Source organism: Penaeus vannamei, unplaced genomic scaffold, assembly GCF_042767895.1.
Source record: "Penaeus vannamei isolate JL-2024 unplaced genomic scaffold, ASM4276789v1 unanchor140, whole genome shotgun sequence".
Lineage (NCBI taxonomy): Eukaryota > Metazoa > Arthropoda > Malacostraca > Decapoda > Penaeidae > Penaeus > Penaeus vannamei.
Genome location: NW_027213144.1, coordinates 17,501 through 27,500, shown reverse-complemented (window position 1 = coordinate 27,500; position 10,000 = coordinate 17,501). Strand labels below are relative to the sequence as shown.

General features: G+C 45.1%; 1 protein-coding gene across 1 annotated transcript in view; it reads left to right on the top strand.

The window, feature by feature from the left end:
- Positions 1 to 10,000, top strand: part of LOC138860889 (high affinity cGMP-specific 3',5'-cyclic phosphodiesterase 9A-like) — a 27,218-nt gene that overhangs the window by 16,490 nt on the left and 728 nt on the right. Inside the window, exons 9-14 of the mRNA XM_070119397.1 lie at positions 231 to 418; positions 1,737 to 1,893; positions 3,774 to 3,908; positions 7,918 to 8,001; positions 9,076 to 9,216; positions 9,821 to 10,000. The exon at positions 9,821 to 10,000 is cut by the window's right edge and continues 728 nt beyond it. Of these exons, the coding sequence (XP_069975498.1) occupies positions 231 to 418; positions 1,737 to 1,893; positions 3,774 to 3,908; positions 7,918 to 8,001; positions 9,076 to 9,216; positions 9,821 to 9,931 (816 nt within the window). The 3' untranslated portion in view covers positions 9,932 to 10,000. The remainder of the gene's footprint in view (positions 1 to 230; positions 419 to 1,736; positions 1,894 to 3,773; positions 3,909 to 7,917; positions 8,002 to 9,075; positions 9,217 to 9,820) is intronic.

Genomic DNA, 10,000 nt, shown 5'->3' with positions numbered 1-10,000 from the left:
AATGTTAAAAAAAATAAATAAATAAAAATAAAAATAATAATGATCATATAGCAATAAAATACAATAATTAAGAATAAGATATAAAAAAAGCAATACTGCACAAATTCCATGGCAAGATTCTCACAGCTCCTCATCCATTCGCAACAAAAAATCAAGTACTTTCTCCGCCGCAAAACACTTACCTCACCCTCCTCCTCTTCCCCCTCTCTCCCCTCCTTCTCCTCCCTCAGGTGTGTGTACAGGAGAACTACCGCAACAACCCCTTTCACAACTTCAGGCACTGCTTCTGCGTGACCCAGATGATGTACAGCATGATCCACTTGTGCCGCCTTCAGGAGAAACTCTCGCGGAAGGACTTGGGGATCCTGCTCACCGCCTGCGTCTGCCACGACCTCGACCACCCGGGATATAATAACTGGTAGAGAGGGGAGGGAGAGGGAGGGAGGGGGAGGGAGAGGGGAGAGGGAGGGAGGGAGGGAGAGGGGATGGGGAGAGAGGGAGGGAGAGGGGATGGGGAGAGAGGGGAGGGAGTGGGGATGGGGAGGGAGGGAGGGAGAGGGAGAGGGAGGGGAGGGGATGGGGAGGGAGGGAGGGAGAGGGAGAGGGAGAGGGGATGGGGAGGGAGGGAGGGAGAGGGAGAGGGAGGGGAGGGGATGGGGAGGGAGGGAGGGGAGAGGGAGGGGATGGGGAGGGGAAGGGAGGGGATGGGGAGGGGAAGGGAGGGGATGGGGAGGGAGGGAGGGAAGGGTTGGAGGGAGGGAGGGAAGGGTTGGAGGGAGGGAGGGAGGGAGGGAAGGGTTGGAGGGAACACATCCTTGGCCAACTAAACATCAATTTTAGATCAGATTTCAAAGTTTTTCAAGGGTGAGGGAAAGGAGGGAGATAAAGGAATGATTAAATTCAATAATTTGGGAAGATCTAATGCATTTTTTATAAATTTGTTTAGTTTTTTATTATCATTGATTGGATTATACCTTTTCTCCATCTCTCTGTTTATCTCTTGACTTTTACTTTTTTTTCCTTTCTGTGACTGCTTTCAAAGCCCTCCTTTGTTTGTTTTTGTGTTCTTTGACGTCAACTTGATTTCTCCGCGGAGTATGATCTGTTCATGTTTTCTAATATGAAGATATATTTTCCTTTAGCCTTTGTTGTTTTCTAGAATATTACATTGACTGTAATCTTCCGTTCTCTAGTGTCGATGTATCACTTCCATCTAGTGTAATATTCTATGCTGTTATCTAATGTCACCGCATCTTTTCGTTTGATTATATACACATTTCCCTTGTGTTCTCGAGCCTTCATCTCTCATTCCTTTTGGTTCCCCAACGCTTCTCTCCCCCTCTGCTTTATCCATATTCATGATTATCTTCTAAAAACGCCTCTCTGCCCTTCCTCGTTATCTCCTCTTCAAAGACCGTTTCTCCTCCCCTCCTCTTTATCCATATCCACGATTCTCTTCTACGATCGTTTCTCCTCCCCTTTGCTTTATCCATATCCACGATCCTCTTCTACGAACACTCCTCTCCCCCTCTGCTTTATCCACATCCATTATCCTCTTCTCTTCCCCTCCTCTTTATCCACATCCATTATCCTCTTCTCTTCCCCTCCTCTTTATCCACATCCATTATCCTCTTCCACGAACGCCTCCCTCCCTCTTCCTCCTTATCTCCCACCCCCACGTACCCTCCAACACGGCCACGCCACTCCTACCCTCCCTCCTTCGTCTCCTCCGCCAGGTACCAGATCAACGCCCGGACGGAGCTGGCGGTTCGCTACAACGACTCCTCGCCCTTGGAGAACCACCACTGCGCCGTCAGCTTCCGCGTCCTGGCCAATCCCGAGTGCAACATCTTCTCGAGCGTCCCCGAGCAGCTGTTCAAGGAGATCCGGGCCGTAAGTTGGGGGGTTTCTGGGAGTCGGTGTCGCGAAGGGGGAGAAAAAAAAATTATGAAAAATTAGGATAAGGAAAAAAAGATTCAGAAAAAAATAAAATTAATAAAATGGGGAGGAAAATGAGACGGTTTCGCGAAGGGAGAGAAAAAAATATATATGAAAAATTAGGATAAGGGAAAAAAAAGATTTAGAAAAAATAAAAATAAAATGGGAAAGAAATCAGACAGTTTTGTGAAGGGAGAAAAAAAAATATATGAAAAATTTGGATAAGGAAAAAAAGATTTTAAAAAATATATAAAAATAAAATGGGAAGGAAAATGAGACGGTTTCGTGAAGGGAGAAAAACAAAATTATGAAAATTTGAACTAAGGAAAAAAAATTAAAGAGAAAAAGGAGTTGGTTTCGTGAAGGGAGAAAAGATATATATAAAAAAAATTAAAATAAAAAAGAATTGAAAAATGGGAAGAAAAATTAGTCGGTTTCGTGAAGGAAGAAAAAAATATGAAAAATTAGATTAAGAAAAAAAAATCAATCAATCAATCAATCAAATGAGGAGAAAAATTAGTCGGTTTCGTGTAGGGCGAAAAAATATGAAAGACTGAAATATAAAAAAAAAATGGGAAGAAGTTTTGTACGTTTTGTGAAGGCAGAAAAAGTAAAAAAAAAAAAAAAATAAATACATAAATAAAGAATTAAATGGGAAGGAAAAATGTATAAAAACATACAATGGCAAGAAAAAAATGGATGATAGAGGAATTAATAAATAAACAAGATGAGGGATAGAATAAGAGATCACTAAATAAATAGTAAATCTGGAAACAAATATGGAAGCTGGATGGGCAATGAAAGCAAGAAGCAAAATCACACGAAGAGAAAAAAGAAAAAGCAACAAAACGGATAATAGAAGGAAAGATGCTAGAAAAATATAAGAAGAGGACATACAATAACCATAAAAAATAGAAAATAAAACATTAATAAATAAGGAAAAACATCAATATAAATACTACTATTGATATTATCATTTATTTCATCAGTTTGATAAATTAACTTTTTTAGGTTATATTATATCATTAGCTTTGTTTTAGACATCAAAGTCACATATTTTTTCCACTGTGGTCATATATCAGTGATGCAAATACAGAAATATATTTAAATTAGAGACAAACAGACTAACGCAATTGACACAGAGTAATTATATAACATGTCTCTTCTTTTTATCTCGCTCTTCCCTCAAACACTCCTCTCTCTCGTTCTCTCTCTCTCCTCTCCCTCTCTCTCTTCCTCTCCTTCTTTACCCTTCTTCTTTCATCCCTCTCCCTATCTCTCTCTCTCCAATTCCCTCCCTTTTCCGTCCATCTCTCTCTCCTCCCCCCCCCCCCATTTTCTTCTCTCCCTCTCTCTCTCTTCCTCTCACCTTCTTCCCCCTTCTTCTTTCATCTCTCTCCCCTAACCCACCCCCTCTCTCTCTCTCTCCAACTCCCTCTCTTTTCCTTCATCTCTCCCTCCCCATTTTCATTTTCTCCCCTCTTCCCCCCTATCCCCCTTTCTTCTCTCCCTCTCTCTCTCTTCCTCTCCTTCTTTCCCCCCTTCTTTCATCCCTCTACCTCAACTCCCCTCCCTTTTACTTCCATCTCTCTTCCTCCCCCAGTTTCATCTCTCCCCTCTTCCCCCCTACCTCCCCTTTCTTCTCTCCATCTCTCTCCCTTTCTCTCTTCCTCTTTCTTTCCCCTTCTTTCATCTCTCTCCCCCCCACCCCTCCTCCCTGATTTCCTTCCATCTCTTCCCTCCCTCCCCCCATTTTCTCCTCTCCCCTCTTCCCCCTACCCCCTACCCCCCCCCCTTTCTCCCCTCCCTCTCTCACTCTCTCCCTCATTCCTCAGGACATCATCATGCTCATCTTGGCAACTGACATGATGCGCCATTCCGAGATCGTGGACGACTTCAAGAAAAAGCTGGAGAACTTTGACTACAAGAATGCCGACCACTTAAGCGCACTCAAGATGATACTCATTAAGGTATGAGAAGATGGTGAGGGATGAGGTGTGACTGAGACTCATTAAGGTATGAGGAGATGGGGTGACTGATACTCATTAAGGTATGGTGAGGTATGAGATGGTGATGTGTGACTGATACTCATTAAGGTATGAGGAGATGGGGTGACTGATACTCATTAAGGTATGGTGAGGTATGAGGAGATGGTGATGTGTGACTGATACTCATTAAGGTATGGTGAGGTGTGAGGTAGGTGGTGTGACTGAGACTCATTAAGGTATGAGAAGATGGTGAGGGATGAGGTGTGACTGAGACTCATTAAGGTATGAGGAGATGGTGAGGTGTGACTGATACTCATTAAGGTATGAGGAGAATGGTGAAGTGTGACTGATACTCATTAAGGTATGGTGAGGTGGGTGGTGTGACTGATACTCATTATGGTATGAGGAGATGGTGAGGGATGAGGAGGGACTGATACACATTAAGGTATGAGATGAGGATGGAATGATGCTCATTAAGGTATGAGATGGTGAGGGATGAGGAGGGACTGATACTCATTAAGGTATGAGGTGAGGTGTGATATTAAGGTATGAGGAGATGGCGAGGACTGAGGTGTGACTGATACTCATTAAGGTATGAAATAGAGGTGTATGATGTGGGTGATACTCATTAAAGTATGAGGTGAGGAGTGAGGTGTGAATGATACTCATTAAGCTATAAGGAGATGACGAGGAGTGAGGTGTGACTGATACTCATAAAGGTATGAGGTGATGGTAAGGTATGAGGTATGTGAGTGATGAGGAGTGTTAGATAACCTACTCTCATAGAAGCATGAGATAAAGGTGACAGATGAGGAGATCGGATGAACTGATACCCATTAAAGTATGAGGAAGGTATAAGGAGTGTTAGATAACTTATATTCTTTAAAAGTATGAGATGTGCGGGAATTATAGGGTATGGCAATTACATTCTACTCATTAAGTTATGAGGTGATTGTGAGAAATAACAGTATGATGTGACTGATACTCACTGAAGTATGAGGTGATGGTGAGAGATGAAGTGTGTGGCGTGATTGTTACTCACTATGGTAAGAGGTATGCGTGAAAGATGAGGAGTATTAGATGGCTTATACTCACTAAATTATGAGGTAAGGAGTATGGGTGAACTGATACTCATTAAGGTATGAGGTGATGGGTGGCGTGGGTTGTGACTGATGCTCATTGAGGTATGTGCGAGTCATGAGGAGTAGTATTCATGAGGTATGTGCGAGTCATGAGTAGTAGTATTCATGAGGTATGTGCGAGTCATGAGGAGTGGAATTCATGAGGTATGTGTGAGTCATGAGGAGCGGTATTCATGAGGGATGTGCGAGTCATGAGTAGTATTCACGAGTTATGAAATATGTGCGAGTCATGAGTAGTATTCATGAGGTATGTGCGAGCCATGAGTAGTATTCATGAGGTATGTGCGAGTCATGAGTAGTATTCATAAGGTATGAGGTATGTGCGAGTCATGAGTAGTATTCATCAAGCGATGAGGAGAAGGGATGATATGTGGTAAAAGCCTCATACTCATTAAGGTATGAGAAATGTAGCGTGACGGTTACAAACAGGAGTATGAGGTATGCGTGTGACGAGGAGCATTCGATAACTGATACTCAATAAGGTATATTTTTTTCGTGATGTATAATGAGTCTCAGATCACTTACACTCATTATGGTATGAGGTAGATGGTATTGTCTAACGCGGGGGATGAGTTATGTCTGGAATAATAGATGTGTTATGCCATATGATTCCAATATCCGCACCTCATGAAAACGGAGTTCATTTCGTACTAAATATCCACATAAGTAGTGTTTTCCTACCGTGGGAATTTCACAGGTCGGGTGGGAAGTCAATTAACTACTCTATGGCATAACACATCTAATACTCCAGACATGACTCATCCCCCGCGATAGACAATACCATCTACCTCATACCATGATGAGTGTAAGTGATCATTATACACCACGAAAAAAAACTTATACTGTATTGAGTATCAGTTATCTAATGTTCATCACACACATACCTCATACCTCTGTGTGTGTAACCGTCACACTACATTTCTCATACCTTAATGAGTATGAGGCTTTTACCACATATCATCCCTTATCCCTTATCCGCACCTTATGAAAACGGAGTTCATTTCGCACTAAATATCCACATAAGCAGTGTTTTCTCACCGTGGGAATTTCACAGCTAGGGTGGGAAGTCAATTAACTCCGCAATCGGTCGTTTGGCGGTTGTTCAGCAGTTTTTCTCTATTCCCATTCATTCACTACATTCTGCATTCATTCATATCCATTTATATTATAATGGATCTTTACGGCGATCGGCACAGAGTATTTATTTCTTCTTTATTGCATATTTTGATTCTAGGGATGGCTTGGAACAATCTGATGTACTGGAATATTTTCACAGATGATCATTTATCATATACAACAATTACTCTTGTGGAAATCATGTCGAACAAATTGCAAAAGGAACAACGAAGGGAAGAACAAAAAAACACACGAATATGCTGAAGGCCTTTTCGGTGTATTGCTTCTTCAGGGGATGAAGCACTCTGAAGTAGTTAACAGAGAAGTCATTCGATATATTCTTGTGTTTCCTTGTTCTTCCCTTCGTTGTTCCTTTTGCATTCATTGCACTAATTCATGTAACGGTAAATGACACCACAAGCTAAGTGAATGAACAAAATACCAGAATAGTTGCGTAAAACAACAAAATATTTACGTGAAAAGATAAGAATTTGTCAGTTGTCTGTACAGCAAGGCGTCTAGCTCAATTGCTCGTATCCTTCTGTAAAACACGTAATAATAATCAGGATAATCGCGTCTCAAATATCAATATATAGTATTCTAGTTAAAACGGAACATATGGACGACAAAACCATTTCAAATGTATTATTTTAAGCACCTGAATGCAAAAGAACCAACCACCAAGCACAACATTAACTCTTGTCAAAGAAAACGAGAATACTTCAGCTCAGACTTAATCAATTTACTTTATGGCCACGCATGACTGTTTTTCTTTTTTGGTGTGAGGAAAGGAATGTGTGAACATATGAGCTTGTGAGTAAGTAGTATGCTGCAAGCGCGTTTCATCAAGTAGTTGTTATTGTCTGTAAAGTCGGGATGATGTACATTTTATGAGTTGTAATGGGTAAAATTATAAGTCGTTGTTTTTTGTATTATAATGTATCATTATGATTGAGCAATGAAATAAGTTGATAATTTTCATACTGTGACAGTAAAATTAATAGAAGTACAATATAGATTGAAGACATTAAATTTATCATAACAAAGATTTATTGCCTATGTTACTCCATGTTGGCCTAAGTCATTATAGTTAACTGATTATATTACATGAATAATGTTGTGTGTTGATAATATTAAACATAAAATTACATTTGACAAGACCAGGTAAACATTTAATTTGATAAATTTCAATCCCCCCTACCTCCCTCCCTCCATCAATCCATCCCTTCCACTCCCTTTCCTCCCTTCAACTCCCTCTCCTCCCTCCCTTTCACCCCCTCTTCTTCCTTTGTCTTTCCTCTATTCTCATCCCTCCTTCACTCGCTCCCCTTTCATCTCCTCCCTTCTTCCCTCCATTCCTTTCTTCCTCCCTTCTTTTCTCCCTGCCTTCCACTCCCCCTCCTCCTTCCCGCATCCCTCCCTCCTCCCCTCCCTCTCCCCCTTCCCCCTCCCCTCCCTTCCCTCCCCTCCCCTCCCTCTCCCCCTTCCCTCTTTCCTCTATTCTCATCCCTCCTTCATTCCCTCCTTTCCATCTCCTCCCTTCTTCCTCTCATTTCTTTCTTCCATCCCTTCCTCCTTCCCTCTCCTCTCTCACTCTCCCCTCCCTCCCCCCTTCCCCTTCCCTTCCCTGTCCCTCCCTCTCTCTTCCCTCCTCCCTCCCCCTTCCCCCTTCCCTCCCCTCCTTCTCTCCCTCTCCCCCTTCCCCTCCTCCCCTCCTTCCTCCCCTTCCCCAGGCGTGTGACATCTCCAACGAGGTCCGGCCTTCGAAGGTAGCCGAGCCCTGGGTTGACTGCCTGCTGGAGGAGTACTTCAACCAGGTCAGAGATCGCGTTTTTTTTTTTTTTTTTGGGGGGGGGGGGGCGGGGGTTGATTTATTGGGTTGTTGGTTTGGTTTGTTGATGTTGTTATCTTGGTCATTATCGTTGTTGTTGTTGTTGTCATTTATTGTTATTATGATTATGACTATTATTATCATTATTATTATTGTTATCTCCTTTCCGCTTCCTTCGCCTTCATCCCCACATCCTCTCTCTTCTCCTTTCATTTCGTCTCTCTCTCTCTCTTTTCCTTTCATTCCCTCTCCATATTCTGTATCTCCTTCTTCCCTTTCATTTCTACACCCTTCCCTTCCCCTCTCACTTCCCTACCCTGTCTTCCCCTCCTCTTCCCCCCCTCCCCCTTCCCTCCCCCCATCTCCCTTTCCCTTCCTCCCCCTCCCATTCCCTTACCCGCTCTCTTCCCTCCCCCAACCCTCCCTTACCCCTCCTCTTCCCACTTTTCCCCACCCCTCCTCTCCCTCTCCCTCTCATCGTCCACCCTTTCTCCTCCCTTACCCTCTCATTCCTCCCTTACTCCTCATCTTCTCTCCCCCACCCTCCCTTACCCCTCTCTTCCCTCCTTCCCCCCTCCACCTTTCCCTTACCCTCCCCCTCTCCCTTTCCCTTCCCTCCCCCTCCCTCCCTTACCCCTCTCATCCCCTTTCCCTCCCCCTCTCTCTTTCCTTCCTTTCCCCTCCCTCCCTTCCCCATCTCCCCCTCATTCCTCCCCCACCCTCCCTTACCCCACCTATCACCCCCTCGCTCCCTCTCTTCCCTCCCCCATCTCCCTCTCATTCCCCTTTCCTACCCCCTCTCCCCATCTCCCTTACCCCTCTCTCCCCCTCCCCCACCCTCCCTTTCCCTACCTCCCCCTCCCTCCCTTTCCCTTCCTCCCCCCTCTCTTCCCTCCACTATCCTCCCTTTCCCTACCTCCTCCTACCCTCCCTTACCCCACCTCACCCCTTTCCCTCCCCCCTCTCCCCCCACCCTCCCCTACCCCTCTCTCCCCTCCCCTACCCTCCCTTACCCCTCCCCCTTTCCCTCCCCCCTTCTCCCTTTCCCTTCCTCCCCCAGGCCGAGACGGAGAAGCAAGAGGGCCTCCCCGTGGCTCCCTTCATGGACAGGGACAAAGTGACCAAGGCTTCGGCCCAGATTGGTTTTATTAAGTTCGTGCTGATCCCGCTGTTCGAGATCATTGCTCAGCTCTTCCCGCAGGTGAGGATTAGGGATTGGGGGTGGGATTGGGGGGTGGAAGTGGGGTTAGATGGGGGATTAGGGAGGAGGGAGTGTTGGAGGGTTTAGGGGGATTGGAGGGTGTGGGGATTAGATGGGGATTGGAGGGAGTGGGGGTTAGATGGGGATTAGGGGGAGTGAGGGGATTGGAGGGGTTTAGGGCGCTTGGAGAGAGTGAGGATTAGATGGGGATTGGAGGGGTTTAGGGCGATTGGGGGTTAGATGGGGATTGGAGAGAGTGAGGATTAGATGGGGATTGGAGGGGAGTGGGGATTGGGGAGGATTAGGTGGGGGATAGGATGGGATTGGGTGAAGATTATGATTGGGTTTAAGACTGGGGAGGATTAGGATTAGAGTTTGGGGTTAGGACTTTTTATTGAGTAAAAGTATAAGGCGTTGTTATTATAGATAATCCCCATAATCCTCCAATCCACACAATTTGCTCAGCCATGATGGACGGGGGGGGGGGGGAGGTACGTAACAGTACAAGAAGGTAATGAAGGGTGCAATAGGCAAAAATGTTGGGCCAAGACTATGCTATACCCGCCACGCCCTTCGTTAATCCCTCTTCCCCGACGGCCTCCAGGCGGAGGAGGTGCTGGTGGTGCCCCTGCGCAGCGCCCGCGAGCACTACGAGCAGCTGAAGGAGCAGGAGGAGGATATGCGCCGGCTGAACCAGAACAAGAGCATAGCCTAGCGCCGGGAGGTGTCTCGTGGGGACAGCAGGAAGCCGAGAACGTCCGACGGCGAGAGGGACCAGTTCCAC